This window comes from Thamnophis elegans, chromosome 16 (genome assembly GCF_009769535.1).
Source record: "Thamnophis elegans isolate rThaEle1 chromosome 16, rThaEle1.pri, whole genome shotgun sequence".
Lineage (NCBI taxonomy): Eukaryota > Metazoa > Chordata > Lepidosauria > Squamata > Colubridae > Thamnophis > Thamnophis elegans.
In genome coordinates, this window is record NC_045556.1 from 4,838,897 (window position 1) to 4,857,952 (window position 19,056).

At 44.2% G+C, this 19,056-nt stretch overlaps 2 protein-coding genes across 4 annotated transcripts in view; both read right to left on the reverse strand.

Moving 5' to 3' along the window:
* The window catches only part of HYKK (hydroxylysine kinase), a 94,671-nt gene that overhangs the window by 72,717 nt on the left and 2,898 nt on the right, over positions 1-19,056 (reverse strand). The window contains exons 4-5 of one of the 2 annotated variants that reach the window (XM_032233405.1): positions 17,964-18,147; positions 16,311-16,584 (exon numbers count right to left, since the gene is read on the reverse strand). In XM_032233405.1, coding sequence (XP_032089296.1) covers positions 16,311-16,584; positions 17,964-18,147 — 458 coding nt within the window. Of the gene's footprint in view, positions 1-16,092; positions 16,176-16,310; positions 16,585-17,963; positions 18,148-19,056 lie in introns of those variants that run through there. The other variant, XM_032233407.1, reaches the window with a different exon arrangement.
* Positions 413-14,885, reverse strand: LOC116519515 (proteasome subunit alpha type-4). 2 transcript variants are annotated; one of them, XM_032233411.1, is made up of 9 exons: positions 14,836-14,885; positions 12,116-12,140; positions 11,097-11,139; positions 5,885-6,047; positions 4,570-4,647; positions 3,217-3,305; positions 2,389-2,519; positions 1,407-1,530; positions 413-749 (listed from the first exon to the last, which is right to left on the reverse strand). In XM_032233411.1, exons 2-9 carry the CDS (start codon positions 12,116-12,118, stop codon positions 595-597), a joined length of 786 nt encoding a protein of 261 aa, XP_032089302.1. In that variant the 5' UTR covers positions 12,119-12,140; positions 14,836-14,885; the 3' UTR covers positions 413-594. The 2 variants fall into 2 exon arrangements, with proteins under 2 accessions (XP_032089302.1, XP_032089303.1); XM_032233412.1 differs by having other exon boundaries at positions 14,830-14,852.

Sequence of the window (19,056 nt, forward strand, 5' to 3'; positions counted from 1 at the left end):
TAAACAGTTAAGCACTGATTTCCCAGGACACCGTCTTGTTATCAATCCAGACACGGGCTGCAATTGTGCAGCAGCTGCCTCCAAAAACTGTTGGCAAAGTGCTAAATTGTATTATTTCACAAAGGGTTTTTCCCCCCACCCTCTTTTTTTTGCATGTAAGCAAGCAGAACCCTGTAATTAAAAATATTCCGGCAATGACTGAAAACTGCATAAGGCGCTGTGCACATTTCTAAGTGTAAAATCCTCATTTTCGCTCAGCACCCCCCAAGTTTAGTACAATAAAGAGATAAAAGAAAACGCGAAAATGTTTCTATCAGCAAGATCTGCTACAAACATTTCTGATCCTATGGTTTCAGCAAGACAATCCCAAAGGAAATGTGGACGAGGAAGAAGTAACTATACTTGGACATAGTACTGTGACAATGCTGTCCACTTTATTATGTAATATAAAAGAAAGATACAATGACAAAGAGATTGCTGTTCATTGACGAAAGAGGTGATGTCTTTCAGTGATATAAAGGAACGGATTCAATAAACAGCCCTTCCAAAATTGGGCCAATTTACGGAAACAGCTCCTTCTTCGAGGTACTTGATTTATTTATCCTTTTCTTTCTGCTCCTTTTCTTTCTTTTCACGCTCTGCTTTGGCTTCTTCTTCTTCGTGTTTCTTTATCAATACTTCCACTTCTTTTTGTTTCAAAACTCTTATTATCGTCTTTCCATTCTCTCGCGTCAGGGTTGCAATTTCAACTGAAAGATAAGACATGGAAAAGAAAATGGGAAGGAGGGAGGGAGGGAGACAGAGAGTGTAGGAAGGTAGGAAGAAAGGAAGAGGGAAGGAGGAAGGAACTTTTAATGTCTGAATTGTCTGACTGAATCAAAAAAATATAACAACCAAGTGGGCCTCAGAGAACTTATCAAACTTGTATTTTTGTTCTAGTTTTCTAATTGACAATTTAAAGCAATTTTTCACAGCACCCAGAATATTGCAGAAAACTATTTTGGGCATTATGAGAGGTGATATAGCCCAAAAGATTTATTGCAAACTTTTCTACCATGTCCCATTTGAAGATTTCAAGAGCTTTATAGAGCAAATAGATCACTGAAAGCTATTATTTTTCTTCTTATAAAACAATTCAATTGCCTACTAAAGTCAACAGGCTGATTTAAGGAAGATAGAAACACACAATCAGCATCTCGAAATCTAACTCAAGACAATCCAAAACCCCTAACTACCAAAGACTCGAGGTGACAGGACTGTTTTAACTACATCATCCTAAAATCCAACAGGCTTTTTAAATAAGTGCAATAAACCAGGAGCTAGCAACACTCTTGACAACTGGAATAATACCTCTCTAAGGAAATCAAAACCCATATCCAAGATCTCACATCAGAACCAAGGCTTACCTTTCTCCGCTGACAATTTACTAACGTCCATAGTTTTATTCAGGACTTTGACAGCTAAAGCAAGTGCGGATTGCAAAGTCATTTCTCCCTCTTTGTAATCTTGTTTGAGCATTGACACAGCTGCCTGTTAAAGAACACAAAAGTTGATTCTTGCTGATTCATTCATTCATTCATGCATTTATTCATTCAATTTTTAAAACTGCCCATTTTAGCCAAGGGACTCTGGGCAACTTACAAAGCTAAAATTACATTAAAATAGCCTGTTTGGTTTGGTTTATTGGATTTATATGCCGCCCTTCTCCCAAGGACTCAGGGCGGCGTACAACATTAAAAAAAAAACACATTACAAAAGTTTTAAAAAGTTTTTTAAAAATACAATGCCCAAACTACACGTGCAATATTTCCATTCATCAAAATGACCATAAATCTCTTAATTATCAATCAGGATTCCCCAAAGGATCAGTTAAAAATAAAACCAACCCAAGAATATAGAAAGAACGAAGAATTCTATAGAGCAAGCCACAGCAATATTAAGTTCCACTAGAAATTACCGAGGACTCAGCGAAAGAATATTGGCTTTACTTCACACCCATAGTTAATGGACTTCTCTTTGAAAGACATTCCTAGTTGAAAAATGCCTGAATCCTGCCTAAATCCACCCTGTTAAAACAATATGGATCTACAGGACCCCTAACCCCTGCCCTTAATAGTCTTAGCTGCTGTGTTTTTTACTACATGGTTGAAGTTTCTGAATACTTTCCAAGGTTCCTTTGCAGAGATAAGGGTTTCCCCCTTCCACGGGATTATTTTTCTACCTGCTAAGATCAGAGTTTATTCCTGCAGAATGCCTTTTTCAAGAATTCTCCAAGCCTTCAAACATGCAGGAGAAAACATGGGCACCCAAGGCCGTAACATCCCTTTGTGGGAGATGGGCGGTTTCAAAATTGGCTAGGTAGACGCACAGGTAAATAAACAAACTTACAGCACTGTTGTTTCCAATGCAGGTGGCTTTCCAACCGCCGTAATTCCCGCTTGGATCGCTCTGATACAATTGGAAACCGTAATGTTTATCCCAGCCAATGTAAAGCAGCGAAACACCAAAAGGACGTTTTCCTGTTAAGCATAAGGATGATTTAAATGAAGCGATGCAATTTACCAAGGGAAAAACACTGCCAAGAACTGCTCCGTGAGATAAATTCTAACACACTCTTTCCAAGTGTAAAATTATACTGCAAGTAGTCCTTGACTTACAACAGTCTGTTTAGTGACGGTTCCAAGTTACCACGGCACTGAAAAAAGTGACTTTATGACCGTTGCAGAGTCCTGGGGTCATCTGGTCACCTTTTGTGACTAAAGGGGAAGCCAGATTCATTTAACAACCGTTTAACAGCTAATTTAAACAGCTGCAGTGATTCACTTAACAAATGTGGCAAGGAAGGTTGTAAATTATAGCTGTAAATCGAGAATTACCTGCACAGATGAGGAGGAGGGTGGTTTATTTATTTAGAGACTAACTGTACCCAAATCTGTGAATCAACTTTATAAAAAGAAAGCAAAACTTAAAATAAGCTGTGTGTTTTTTTTTTAAACTTTCAAACAGACTTTTATGGCCGACCTAGAAGAAATGAAATCTGTTCCCTGAAGGGATTTAACTTCATCAGACCGATGAAGTCTGTCTGTCATACCTTGTTAGCTTTCTAGAGCCAATAAAGCATCCTTCAACACACCACAGGAATATGACAGGTGTTCCTTCCATGAGCCAAACATTTCTGCCACACTTAACTTCCATCTGACAAATTACAAAAGTTACCTCCAAACTGTGTATAGGCTTGTTTGATATCACAGAGGGCTGTTACTAACTGCTCGCAAGGAATTGGCTCCTGATACTGCAACAGGTATCTGAAACACGAAAATAACAGAAACATGCCAAGGATGCAGAAGCTACAACTGAAAAAGAAACCCCTCTGGACCGGGAGGCACTTCAAATGGTCACTCATGCTCTCGTCACCTCTAGGCTTGATTACTGTAATGCGCTTTACTTGGGGCTGCCCCTGAAGAGTGTTCGGAGACTACAATTGGTCCAGAATGCAGCCGCGCGAGCGATATCGGGTGTACCTAGGTACACCCATGTTACACCTCTCCTCCGCGAGCTGCACTGGCTTCCCATCGGTATCCGAATGCGCTTCAAGGTGCTGGTTGTTACCTTTAAAGCCCTACATGGCTTAGGACCTGGATACCTATGGGACTGCCTCCTGCCACATACCTCCCAACGACCTATAAGATCTCACAAGCTGGGCCTCCTTCGGGTGCCGTCGACCGGGCAATGCCGGTTGGCGACTACTCGGGGGAGGTCTTTCTCTGTAGCTGCTCCGGCCCTGTGGAATGATCTCCCCGCAGAGATCCGGACTCTTCCCACTCTCTCGGCCTTCCGTAAAGCCACTAAAACCTGGCTGTTCCGGCAGGCCTGGGGCTGTTGACCCCAAAATATGGTCCAGCCCCACTTGGAACGGAGCGCATGGCGTGTTTTTTAAATCTATCTTTTCTTTCCTTCCCTTCTTTTTGATTTATTTGTATTGTTAGCCGCCCGGAGTCCTACGGGACTGGGCGGCATACAAATGTTATTAAACTTTGAAAACTTTAAGAGAGATTGCATATAAGACTGTGAAACAGAATCCTTCTCTCCGTTAATGGGGATAGAAACAGCCCCATCACTAAGCTTTAGCGTGAATAAATTCAAGCTTTAGGATAGGCATCCTCAAACTATGGGCCGGATACGGCCCATCAATGCAAAGTATCTGGGGGGGGGCGGGGCGTGGAGTGATGGGATGAAAAGCAGCTGCTAGCTTGTAAAGAATTGCTTTAAAAGTCTTTAAAAACAGCCTTTCAGGTAACTCTGAATTTCTGAATACTGTTTTGGTGGACACTTAACATGGAAGGCTCTGGGCAGCCTTAGAAACACCTGCACAATTTTGAATATATTCCCCCACCTTGCATGTTGCAACACACTTAATTAAAAATACTTAAAGCAAGTAGTTTCCTCCCCATGGCTTCTAGCCTTTAATACAATAATAATTCAAGATAGTTTTGCCCTCCTGATGAACTTTAGTTTCCAAAGACGTTTGTGGTTTGTCATCAGCTGAGAAATATCAGGCCGCCCTCGTACCTTTGTGCAATCAACCGCAGTTCGTTGGTGAGCACGTTGGCGTCTGAAGTTATGCCGGCCACGCTGCAGGCCATATCTCTGAAACATATAAGGGATCTGAGTGAGACCGGGAGTTCTGTGGTCTATTCTGCAATCATCTGGGTTTTTTTGCCAGCCATGCCAACTATCAAAGGCCTCAGAGCAAGAGACGAGACATGGAGGTGGTGAGGCTGATGGAAAAGATGGGATTAGCAAGGCAACACATCTGGCAGGCGTGACCTTGGGGGAAGGCTGGCTGGGGAATTCTGGGAGTTGAAGTCCACAAATTTTTGAATGGCAAAAGTTAGAAACACTAAAGAAGTGGAACTCTATGCAACCGTAAATATTCCATTACATGTGCACATAGTTAAAACTGGAGTTGGTTTTATTTTAAGTCAAGGGCTCTCTACTTTGTCGTGACCCCCCAACCTCACTCCCCAGGCATTCTATCTTCAGCCTCAATGAAGATAGAATGAAAAGTACTGTCGGGATGCTGGTGGTCTGTGAGCTTGGTGGTTTCCTTGCAGATGTTTCCTTACCAAACGAGGCAACATCATCAGTGCTATCATCACTGATGTACTTAGTTTGGTAATGAAACATCTACAAGGAGACAATCAAGTTTACAGAGCAATAAGGACCCCACAGTCATCGTCCTCCTCCTCCTCTCTTTTAACACTGATGATGTTACCTAGTTGGGTCATGAAATGTCTGCAAGGAATCCACCAAGCTCAGATAACAACTCTTCCTCCTCCTCCTTCCCCTCGCAAACCCCATGTCGGCATTCCAAGTATCATGTAGAATTAAACCAGAGTCCAAGGCAAAAGGATCCTTAAAGTTCCAATTTAATAAAGCCGACATCTTAGGCACATCTGTGTTAATCCCAATTCTGGAAATCACCTCAGAATTGCTAAGACACTTTCTCTTATTTCAATAAGCTGTTTCATTAGTATAGTCGATGGGAGGAGGGAATAGAAATAAGAGAAAGTGTGGCAGACCAAAATTCTAAAAGGAATATAATTGCAGGCCTGACACCCCACTCCCATCTAACGCTGATGATGTAACCTAGTTCGGTCATGAAATGTTTGCAAGAAAACCACCAAGCTCACAGACCACGAAGGACCTCAGTTTACACCCAAGCTACAAATACTCTCTTCTACCTGAAGAAACCATTCCCTGAACATTTCCAATGATCTCAAGTTTCAACAGAAACCCCAGAATCTGATGACTTCAAGGAGAGCATCTGTGAAGCGTGCAGATTTAAAAAAAGAAAGAAAAATTCCTGCAGAATCTCACTCACTCGTTGAGTTTATATATTTTCTCTGAAAAAAAGACTTCATCCAGAAGCTTGTGGATGTTCCGTCTTTCTGCTGCTAACAGCACTCCGTTGTTGGCAAGAATTCCCAAGCAGGTCCCAGCATGGCCTATGGCTTCCATTGCATATTCAACTTGGTACAGACGACCTGAGAGAAGACCACGGAGAGAGGTGTTAAGGGGGTCAAATCTGAGGCTACCAACTCTCACTGAAGCATCAGGACCCTGAAGCCAACTGTTTGTACAACGGTAATTCGCAATTTAATGGGTTTATATGCCGCCCAATCCCGAGGGACTCAGGGCGGCTTATAGCAATAGCAATAGCAGTAGACTTATATACCGCTTCATGGGGCTTTCAGCCCTCTCTAAGCGGTTTACAGAGTCAGCATATTGCCCCCAACAACAATCCGGGTCCTCATTTTACCCACCTCGGAAGGATGGAAGGCTGAGTCAACCCTGAGCCGGTGAGATTTGAACCGCTGACCTGCTGATCTAGCAGTAGCCTGCAGTGCTGCATTTAACCACTGCGCCACCTTGGCTCTTGGCTCTTATAAATACGAATGAAATAAAATAACACACAGGGGGTGTCAGCTTCTGCCTTGCTGTTGCTTCAGCTGCCATGAAACGGGAAGGGGGGGCGTGTATTTGGGAGGGGTTAATTGATGTGCTGGAGGAATGTTCTAGGATGTACCAGTCGTTGGGACTGCGCATGCGTATGTGTTTCCCGCCTGCATCAACGGCCTACACATTCCATCGTTGGCCTGTCTTTTTGAAGTTATCTCACACCTGACATTTGAAGGACTTATGATTGGACTGCAGCTTTGATCCTAAGGGGGGGGAACGGGCTATCCTATATATCAATTGCTTTCGCGCCATATTAATCAGACTTTGCTTTGCTACTGCTCGCTTACCATTTATAATTAGTAAAAGTACTTTGATTTCCAACCCATGGAGTCTCTTAGTTTTCTTTCCTAATTATGGAATGGAGTGGGCCTGACAAGAAGCAAAGTCTGATTAATATGGCGCGAAAGCAATTGATATATAGGATAGCCCGCATCTCCCCTGATGGCATTGAAATGGACCCTGAGAAGGTGAAGGCGGTCACTGAATGGGACGCGCCCAAAACTCGTAAACAATTGCAAAAGTTTTTGGGTTTCGCTAATTTCTACCGTCAATTTATTCCCTCTTTTGCCGACATTGCTCTCCCTATTACTAATTTGCTCAAGACGAAAGGCGACCCGAAGCCTAAACCCAATAAACCTTTGGACTGGACCATGGAATGCCAGGCGGCATTCGAAAAGCTTAAACGCCTTTTTGCCGCTGAACCGATTCTTAAACATCCTGATCTCACCCAGCCTTTCGTTGTCCAGGCTGATGCCAGTGATGTCGCCGTAGGGGCCGTTCTGCTGCAAGCCAACGACCAAGGTAACTTACAGCCTTGCGCATACACCTCCCGTAAACTCACTGACACGGAGCGGCGCTGGGCGGTTTGGGAGAAGGAGGCTTTTGCGGTCCGTTGGGCCCTCGCTACTTGGCGCCATTTCCTAGAAGGCTCTAAACACCCATTTGAGGTTTGGACTGACCACAAGAACTTGGAGGCGTTGCGAACGCCTCGTCGTCTCTCCCCCAAGCAGATGCGATGGGCCCAATATTTCAACCGTTTCAATTTCACTCTAAAGTATATCCCGGGGGGAAAGAACTTCATGGCGGATGCTTTGTCCCGACTACCTCAATACAATTGTTCTAAACTGAGCATCGTCCAACCGCTCCTGGCAGCTCCGGTACTCACACGTCAACAGACCCACGCTCAGAAGGAGGTACCTCAAGATCTACTTTCTGACCTCAAAGCGGCTCTTCCTCAAGACGATTGGTTTCTCAACCATCGGGACGAGTGTACCATGAGGGACGATCTACCGTGGATTGGTGCTAAATTATACATCCCCGCTTCCCTATGACTTGTCGTCCTTCGTCGCGCTCATGACTCCAGAATGGCGGGTCATTTTGGGTTCGTGAAAACTTTGCACCTCATGAAGAGACAATTCTGGTGGCCCTCTTTAAAAAAAGGACATTGAACTGTATGTCGCCAGTTGCCCAGTTTGCGCGACCGCCAAAAAACCACCGGGGAAACCGCAGGGCTTTCTACAGTCCGTCGCTCGCCCAGTCGCTCCTTGGAAGGAGATTTCTATGGACTTTATTGTTGAACTTCCCGAGAGCCAGGGGCATACCGTCATCTGGGTGGTCACTGATTTGTTTTCCAAGCAAGTTCATTTCGTGCCTTGTCACAAGATTCCTTCCGCCAAGGCGTTGGCTAAACTTTTCCTCTCCCACATCTACCGTTTGCATGGGGTTCCCGACCGAATTATCTCCGATCGTGGGGTCCAATTCACATCTACTTTTTGGAAAGAGTTTCTCAAACGCCTTGGAGCCACCCAGGGCCTTAGCTCCGCCTACCATCCTCAGACTAATGGCGGCTGTGAACGTACTAATTCCGTCCTTGAACAATATTTACGTTGTTTCATCAATTATCAACAGGACGATTGGGTTGACTTGTTACCGCATGCTGAGGTGGCCTATAACAACTCGGTTCACTCCAGCACGGGGTTCACCCCTTTTCGGGTCGTTTACGGCCAGGATTTTGTTCCTATTCCCGAACTGCCTACGGCCCAGCCTCAGGTTCCTTCAGTTGCCGACTGGAGTGACCGTCTCAGTCGCATTTGGCCTCTGACTCTTTCCACCTTGGACGCTGCCCATAGGGCCCATAAGAAGCAAGCCGATAGGAAACGCTCTCAGCCCTATGAGTACCACGTTGGGGACTTAGTTTATTTGTCCACAAAATTTTTGCACACTACACAGAAGTCAAAGAAGTTAGGCCCCAAGTATGTTGGCCCTTTCCCAATTGTGAAAGTTATCAATCCTGTTTCTGTTCGTTTACAATTGCCCAAACACCTCAACCGTATCCACCCGGTGTTCCATATCAACCTCATCAAACCGGTTCGGGTCTCCCACCTTCGGCCCCCCAATGACCCTCCACCTGCTCCGTTGCTGATTGATGGGGAACGTCATTTTGAAGTTCGTGAAATTCTTGATTCCCGCAGGCACCGTAATCGCATCCAATACCTTGTGGCTTGGAAACACTTTCCCCCATCCCACACGGAATGGGTTGATAAGTCCCACGTTCGTGCTCCCCGCCTGCTTCAGAAATTTTATGCTTCTTATCCCGACAAGCCTTGACTTTTCTCCCCTCCCTCTTCTGTTTGTGTTTGTTATTTGTCTGTTTTGTTTGTTTTCTTCCAGGCCTGACAGCCTTTTCTCCGGGGGACGGCCGGATGTCAGCTTCTGCCTTGCTGTTGCTTCAGCTGCCATGAAACGGGAAGGGGGGGCGTGTATTTGGGAGGGGTTAATTGATGTGCTGGAGGAATGTTCTAGGATGTACCAGTCGTTGGGACTGCGCATGCGTATGTGTTTCCCGCCTGCATCAATGGCCTACACATTCCATCGTTGGCCTGTCTTTTTGAAGTTATCTCACACCTGACATTTGAAGGACTTATGATTGGACTGCAGCTTTGATCCTAAGGGGGGGGGAACGGGCTATCCTATATATCAATTGCTTTCGCGCCATATTAATCAGACTTTGCTTTGCTACTGCTTGCTTATCATTTATAATTAGTAAAAGTACTTTGATTTCCAACCCATGGAGTCTCTTAGTTTTCTTTCCTAATTATGGAATGGAGTGGGCCTGACAGGGGGGGAATACAAACAATACAGACAGTTTAAAAACACAACATACATCCGGTTTGATTGGGGGTTGAACCTGATTTGAATCAGCAACCCCAGGCCTGCCGGAACAGCCAGGTTTTGGTGGCTTTTTGGAAGGCCGCAGGGGTGGGAAGGGTCCGGATCTCTGCTGGTAACTCGTTCCACAGAGCCGGAGCAGCTACAGAAAAGGCTCTCCCCCGAGTGGTCGCCAGCCGGCATTGTCCGGCCGACGGCACCCGGAGGAGGCCTAACCTGTGAGTTCTTATCGGCCGTTGGGAGGTATGTAGCAGGAGACGGTCTCTCAGATATCCAGGTCCAGTGCCATGTAGGGCTTTAAAGGTAATCACCAGCACTTTGTAGCGCGTCCGGAGACTAATAGGGAGCCAGTGCAGCTCGCGGAGGATAGGTGTAACACGGGTGTACCGAGGTACATCTGATATCGCTCACGCGGCTGCATTCTGGACCAACTGCAGTCTCCGAACACTCTTCAAGGGCAGCCCCATGTAGAGTGCGTTGCAGTAGTCGAGCCTTGTAAGGCTAGAACAGTGTTGGCTAGAACACTTTTCGGCACCGAATGCTGAAACAGGAGCGGGCCACACGCACAGGGGAGCACCGGAAACTGGAAGAGCGTGGATGCACCTGGAAGCTGACGTTCCAGTTTTCAGCATGCGCATATGCACCGGTCACTGGTCTTCCAGTTTCTGGCACACATGCGTGAGTGAAGACCAGCTGGCCGATGCGCCAGAACCCGGAAGAGCAACGGGCGACGGCTGGCATGCCCAGAGAGATGGCTCTGTGTGCCACTTCTGGCATGCGTGCCATAAATTTGCCCTCACTGGACTAGAAGAACAAAGCTTACCCTCCAATAACATAGAGTCGTAGGGCTGGAAAGGAGCTTGGAGGACTTCTAGTCCAACTCTCTGCTCGTGACAGGACGTACCATTCTGCTCAAATAGTTGTCTAGAGCAGTGTTTCTCAACCTTGGCAACTTGAAGATGTCTGGACTTCAAGTCCCAGAATTCCCCAGCCAGCGAATGCTGGCTGGGGAATTCTGGGACTTGAAGTCCAGACATCTTCAAGTGCCAAGGTTGAGAAACACTGCTCTAGAGTACTTTTGAAAAGCTCCAGTGATGTAGCAACCCATAATTCTGGAATTGCCCCAACCCCCTAATTCTTCTCTTCAATACCTAGCTCTCTCAGCTGAAAAAAAAAGGGGGAATGAAATTATATGTTCACAACTCTCCTTTTTAACAGCAATGTTAAATGCAAAATAATAATGCAATAATAATGCAATATTCGTTACTTTGGTAACAAAGAACCAAATGTTTGCTATTACTTATAATCCTAGATATGGGATCAGAGAGCTGGAATTCAATTTAGAGCATCTCTGATGCCATAGGTATCTGGTTCTGGCTGCTTTTCTCTTTTTGCCACGAAATTACCTTCAGGGGAAAAGATGGTCGTTCGAGAATCATATCTTCGAGACTGCAAGGGAAAAGTTTCTTTTGTTAATGAATAAAGCACTCAATGACAAAAAGGGTGATCTTAACACTCCCAATCGCTGGGACAGTAAGGAGCACCTTAGAATAGAATAACAGAGTTGGAAGGGACCTTGGAGGTCTTCTAGTCCAACCCCGTTTAGACAGGAAACCCTAGGCTGTTTTAGACAAATGGCTATCCAACATCTTCTTAAAAACTTCCAGTGTTGGAGCATTCACAACTTCTGGAGGCAAGTTGTTCCACTGATTAATTGTTCTGACTGTCAAGAAATTCCTCCTCAGTTCTAAGTTGCTTCTCTCCTTGATTAGTTTCCACCCATTGCTTCTTGTTCTACACTCAGGTGCTTTGGAGAATAGTTTGACTCCCTCTTCTTTGGGGCAACCCCTGAGATATTGGAAGACTGCTATCATGTCTCCCCTAGTCCTTCTTTGCATTAAACTAGACATACCCAGTTCCTGCAACCGTTCTTCATATGCTAAGTTCTGTTAACATACGTTAGGTATGGTATGGCTCTGCACCACTGGATTTCCTATGAAATTAGCCCAAATTTGAATAGGATGCTCAGAGTCGCCTTATTGGGAAGATGGGCAGCATATAAATTTAATGGATGAATAAATATTCCCTGGGACCCACAAAGAAGTGACTGAGAAGTACAGAAGAGTTTACTTTTTTTCTGAAAAAGGGGAGGACAATTATTCTTGGTAATATGATGAATGGAATCCTATTCTCATGGCAGGGGAATTCTGGTAGTTGAAGTCCATACATCTTCAAAGTGTCAAGATTGGGGAACACTACTGTAGGCAGATGGAATTGGTATAGGGGGGATTCATGTTTAATAATTTCATTATAAACTGGATTTCTGAGAATGAATGGAAAAGACTGCATAGCTGCTCTGATACATACAGCCTAACATTTATGATCTACACAACCTAAATTTTGAAACTGGGACATAGATACTCACCATGGTGCTTCTGGGTTAGACTACGCTGTAAAAAAGAGAAAGAGAGAGGAAAAAAATTGAATTATGCACGGATTAGAAATTTGACACGTCAAAATCAAAACATTCCAAATTTCCAATATAACTATGCTGAGATAATAAGAAAAGCTGGCTCTGGAAGAATAGATGTTAAAAGAATTATATTAGGAGAGCAAAGATTCATCCTTTGTCCACAAATGCTACTGAACTAGTTCTATAAAAGATAACTTCCTTTTGCTTAAAATCCTCTCTAACTCGCTGAAGTTGTGAAAAGTGAAAGTAAAACTAGAAGCAATTTCTCAATGCTTTGGAGAGTGTTGCAATTATCAGCAAATGGCTAGGAATACAAGGCGAGATCGGGCCTTTGTTGAAAAAAAGTGACTGGAGCATTGAGCTAGAAACCGGGTGACCATGAGTTCAAGTCCTGCCTTAGACCCAAAACCAGCTGGGTGACATCATCCAATTTCCCATGCATTCAACTAGATTCTCCAGGATATACCACAAATAAGGACAGAAAGCAATCAAGGTTTTGCATTCAGAAAACAGAATATTCTTGGTACAAAGAGCCTGCTTGTTAGTAGCACCAGGCTAGAAACCAGGAGACCATGAGTTCAAGTCCTGTCTTAGACACAAAACCAGCTGGGTGACACCATCCAATTTCCCATGCATTCAACTAGATTCTCCAGGATACACCACAAATAAGGACAGAAAGCAATCAAGGTTTTGCATTCAGAAAACAGAATACTCTTGGTACAAAGAGTCTGCTCGTTAGTAGCACCAGGCTAGAAACCAGGAGACCATGAGTTCAAGTCCTGCCTTAGACACAAAACCAGCTGGATGACACCATCCAATTTCCCATGTATTCAACTAGATTCTCCAGGATACACCACAAATAAGGACAGAAAGCAATCAAGGTTTTGCATTCAGAAAACAGAATATTCTTGGAACAAAGAGCCTGCTCGTTAGTAGCACCAAGCTAGACACCAGGAGACCATGAGTTCAAGTCCTGCCTTAGGTATGAAGTCAGCTGGATAACCTCGGTCTGCCCCTTCTCTCTCAGTCCTAGGAAGGAGGTGGCTGCGGCAAGAGCAAACTACTTTTGAAAAGGTGAGCATCCAATCGGAACAGAAATGGAAAGGACTTTGGAGGTCTTCTAGCCCAACCCCTTGCTCAAGGAGGGGACCCTATGCAATTTGAGACAAGTGGCTGACCGTCTCTTCTGAAAAAACAACTCCAGTGATCAATCAATCAGAACAGAGCTGGAAGGGACCTTGGAGGTCTTCTAGTCCAACCCCTTGCTCAAGAAGGGGACCCTATTCAATTTGAGACAAGTAGCTGACTGTCTCTTCTGAAAAAAAAAAACTCCAGTGATCAATCAATTGGAACAGAGCTGGGAGGGACCTTGGAGGTCTTCTAGTCCAACCCCTTGCTGAAGAAGGGGACCCTATGCAATTTGAGACAAGTAGCTGACTATCTCTTCTGAAAAAAAAAACTCCAGTTATCAATCAATCAGAACAGAGCTGGAAGGGACCTTGGAGGTCTTCTAGTCCAACCCCTTGCTCAAGAAGGGGACCCTATGCAATTTGAGACAAGTAGCTGACTGTCTCTTCTGGAAAAAAAAACTCCAGTGATCAATCAGAACAGAGCTGGAAGGGACCTTGGAGGTCTTCTAGTCCAACCCCTTGCTCAAGAAGGGGATCCTATGCAATTTGAGACAAGTGGCTGACTGTCTCTTCTGAAAAAAACCTCCAGTGATCAATCAATCAGAGCTGGAAGGGACCTTGGAGGTCTTCTAGTCCAACCCCTGGCTCAAGAAGGGGACCCTATTCAATTTGAGACAAGTAGCTGACCGTCTCTTCTGGAAAAAAAACCTCCAGTGATTAATCAATCAGAACAGAGCTGGAAGGGACCTTGGAGGTCTTCTAGTCCAGTGGTCTCCAACCTTGGCAACTTTTAAGACTTGTGGACTTCAACTCCCAGAGTTCCTCAGCCAGCAAAGCAAAGCTGGCTGAGGAACTCTGGGAGTTGAAGTCCACAAGTCTTAAAGTCGCCAAGGTTGGAGACCACTGTTATCTAGTCTAGTGTTTCTCAACCTTGGCAACTTGAAGATGTCCGGGACTTCAACTCCCAGAATTCCCCAGCCAGCGAATGCTGGCTGGGGAATTCTGGGAGTTGAAGTCCGGACATCTTCAAGTTGCTAAGGTTGAGAATAGTCCACCGCCCTGCTCAAGCAGGGGACCCTACACCAGCCACCCACCTACCCACCCACCCAGCCCCTGTCATTCTGTATATTTTGCGTTGAATGGCTCCATTGCTCTGTCCGTCCATCACCCACCTGCCCCATCACCTACTTCCCCACTTGCCCACCGACCCATTATGGTGCCTTCTTAGGAACTTCTTACCTACTTACGCCCACCACCCCCTCCCTTGTCTGCCTGTCAATACACCTGCCTGCCAATCAAACCAACCAATCAATCAATCAACCCGCTGAGAGCCATTTTTTCCCCTATCGGAGCTGCACAGTCATCCTCCCAGCCGGGAGAAAGGCGATAGTCCCCGGGGAGACAGACCCGGCAGAGGAACGCCCCCACCCCCTTCGGCAGCTGGAGCCGCCCCCGTCCCGTCCCCCCGCCCCAGGAGGGGCTCCGAGACCCGGCGGCGTCCGGCTCCCCTCGAAGAGAGAGAGAGACCCCCCTCACCCTCACCTCCGCCGCCTTCCAAAATGGTCGCCTCGCGCCTGCGCACTCCCGACCCGCTCAGGGAGCCGGCTGGGCGAGAGGCGGAGTAGAGATTTCGACTCCTAGACGGGTCCTTTTTCGAGCCGGAACTTCCGGAGCGTGGCCTCGGGCGCCATGTTTGTTGTGGGAAGGGAGGGAATTCAAACAGTCTGGACATTTATGCTGGGTGTATATGAATCAAAGGTGTCTCTTATTTCAGCAGAGGGCAGCTCTTGGCTGACCTTGGCTGGCAGGCATAGAAATATAACTTGTATAAACTTAAGTAGAATAAATCTTGAAAGGTTAGGGTAAGACTTTGGATGGGAGACCACTAGGTAATCCAGACTGGGAACGAGCATCTTGAAGGGAGAGGTGGCAAGCCATGCTCTGTACGGCCGAGAAAACTTGCATGGAGAGTAAAGGAGCTCAAATAAGGATGCATTTTGTCAGTCTAACAATAAATAATCATGCTCGTTCACACTCAAGGACTCCAAAATATGTGTACAGGGGGGGGGGGAAACCCTGATGTTGTGTTTTGTCTTTTAAAAGCAAATATGTAAATAAAACATGGCTATACTTTGCAAGAGGTCTTATCTATATATTTTATTGAAATCCAGCAGCAATTTGGTTTTTATTGCAGAGGAACTGAGCCTCAATGGGGTTTCTAATGCCCAGGGCATTGAAGTCTCTTGTGGAGTTTTCCAAAGGAGGAAATAAACTTTCACAACGTAGCCTATTAGCCTTGGATTTCCCATTTTTAACATGGATGTCAAGTCTTAGGAGGCCCAAAAGGTTTTTTTTTTTGTGCTTTGCAGAGAGATGCAGAGTTTAATAAAACCACTTTGCTGAATGTTCAGATGAAGATTTACAACCATTTTCTATGAATTCTCTCCATACCAGACAGGGGCAAAAGCTGACAAGTGCTTCATACCAACCCTCTGACAAAAGCTACGAAGAAGCATTGCTTTATTCAAAAAAAGTGCAGAATGTGCTAATGAAGATGTCAACAAGTTTCCATTCTGCAGGAAGACTGATTGTTGCTGCCAATTCCCAGAGGAACATCTGAACGCAAAAGCAAGACAGTTTGATATTTTCTCTCTCTTCTGGCATAAGTGCCAAAATAAAACCTAACCGTATTTTACACGTATAACCAGGCCTGAAAACAATTCTTCAGTAGCAACATAAAACTTTCCCAGGTGTGCTTTTTTTAAAGAACAAATTCTGCCAACTTCTCCTAATTTCCACCTTGATAATATCTGTTAACGGTGTTCTCAAAGATGGTGGCGGGTCATTTCCGATAGGACTCTGCTGTCTGAAACCAGATTTGTTCAACCGTCTCTCGGCCCATCTCGACTAACATCATCAAATGCTTCCACCCCGTTTTGGCCGTGATCATTAAATATTCTTCGTTCTCTGGGTGCAGGAGGGTGGTGTGAGCAGCAACCACCAGCGACTGGGCGTACCTCCCGCACACCAGGAGAAAGAGGGCGTCTCGCTCTTCCGGGGTCAAAGGGACCACGCTTTCAAACCCAGCCAGGACGTGTCCCCCCACCGAGAGAGGGTCTTTGCTTTCAATCATCATGTACATGATGGCGATGGCGACTTCAAACACGTAGTAGCCGTAACTCATATCGCTGAAATCCAAGATCCCGGAGATTCTGTACTGCAGTTCTGGAGGGGATGCGGAAACCACATCAACTAGAAGATTGTGGTCATTGAAGTCCCCGTGATTGATGCCTGAATGGAGGACAGAGAAGGTCACTTGAGGCTAGGTGGATTGTGAACTTTAGGGAGGGATGTGCTTCCCTCACGTCACAAAATATTTTAGGGCGGGTTTAGGGAGGAATGGAACCCTTTCTTGTCTATTCTGGTGGTTAAGGCTACAAACAGTTGTTGAAAAAAATGACAGCAGAAGCAGATTTATTTATTTATAGTTTGTATTTCTTAACCGCCCATCTGCCTCAAAGAGATTTAATTTAATTTAATTCAGCCTTGGAAGCATCTTCTGGAAAGGAAGAGACACTTGACAATGGAACAGCTTTGCTTGAGAAGGGATCTCTCTCATATCTAGCCTGTCGATTTGTCCGTCCGTCTGTCCATCCATCCATTATCTATCTATCTATCTATCTATCTATCTATCTATCTATCTATCTATCTATCTATCTATCTATCTATCATCTATCTATCTATCATCTATCTATCTATCATCTATCTATCTATCTATCTATCTATCTATCTATCTATCATCTATCTATCTATCTATCTATCTATCATCTATCTATCTATCTATCTATCTATCTATCTATCTATCTATCTATCTATCTATCTATCTATCATCTATCTATCTATCATTCAATAATTACAACAGTCTAGCCAGACAAATAAACAATAGAGAGCCCACGATATTAGGGCTTCATTAAATACTGCCTTGATAAAATACCTATAACCTGGTATTTATCAGTGGGATTCAGGACTCAGAATAGAATAAAGAGAGTAGCAGAGTTGGAAGGGACCTTGTAGGTCTTCTAGTCCAACCCCCTGCCTAGACAGGAAACCCGATACCATTTCAGACACATGGTTATCCAACATCTTCTTAAAAACTCTAATCTAATCTAATCTCTAATCTATCCTATCTTTATCTCTATTTAACCAGAGATAAAGTCTGTCTGTTTCTATATCTATCTGTCCTCCCATCTAATTTGCATAGCTGCCCATCTTACAATGGGGAAACATCACGGTGGAGGTAGTTGATAGATTAATAACAGATTCCACCACCTTCTCTGCTGTTCAGCCTACTTCTTTCCACTTTTAGTTTTATTTATATCTGATAATTTGTATTTTTATAGTGTACTGCTCTTATTGTATAAATATTGTTGTATTATTTTTAAATTGTATGCTGCCCAGAGTCACCTTGTGGTTAACATGGGTAGCAGGTTAAATAAATTAAAGAAAGAAGGAAAGAAGAAGGAAAGAACAAAGGAAAGAAGGAAGGAAGGAAGGAAGGAAGGAGGGGAGCCTTGCAACAATTAAAACAGCAGAAGGTTGTTTCTCCAGCTTGCCATGACTAAAGGAAAAGCAAAAGAGAGATCTTATCATAACCAAATAAAAATACTTACAGGATCGAAAAGAGCTCAGTTTTGGAATGACGTTAACTTGGAACTGCTCAATCACCTGTTTCACTGCGTCCAGGTATTCGTTCTTGCCAAGGGCATACAGGTAATTTTTCAGAAGAGGAACATTTGACAGATTCCAGATAAATTGACCCCTGTGTAAACTTTTTATCAACGGATGCTGGAATTTCTTTGAAGTGAGAAGAAAACACAGTAAATAAATCATTATTTTTTTTTGCAAAGATAATGGACACACCTTTGGACTGATAACATCATTCCAGAGGGATTGGACTGCAGAGTTTATATTGTTCTAATGCAGCAACTAGTATGGATACCCCTTTTTAAAAGAGGTTTTTAAGAAGATGTTGGATTACCATGTGTCTGAAATGGTATCGGGTTTCCTGTCTAGGCAGGGGGTTGGACTAGAAGACCTCCAAGGTCCCTTCCAACTCTGTTACTCTATTTATTCTATTCTGATTCCTGAATCCCACTGATAAATACCAGGTTATACGTATTTTATCAAGGCAGTATTTAATGAAGCCCTAATATCGTGGGCTCTCTATTGTCTGGTTAGACTGTTGCAATTATTGAATGATAGATAGATAGATAGATAGATCCATAGATAGATAGATAGATAGATAGATAGATAGATAGATAGATGATAGATAGATAGATCCATAGATAGACAGACAGATAGATAGATAGATAGATGATAGATAGATAGATAGATCCATAGATAGATAGATAGATAGATGATAGATAGATAGATCCATAGATAGATAGATAGATAGATAGATAGATAGATAGATAGATAGATAGATAGATAGAGTGTCCATTGTTGGGCATTTTAAGACCTGTGGACTTCAGCTCCCAGAATTCCCCAGCTAGCCACGTTGGATGGGGAATTCTGGGAGTTGAAGTCCACAGGTCTTAAAGTGGCAATGTTGGACACCCATAATAAAAAGTGTGGTTACAACAGGAAGCTTTATGGATTCAATTTCCCATACACCTTCTCTATATGAAGCTGCAAAGCCCCTTGGACAGGCAAACCTGGGATCAAATTCTACCAATGGCCTAACAGAGAAATAAATTCCCATTT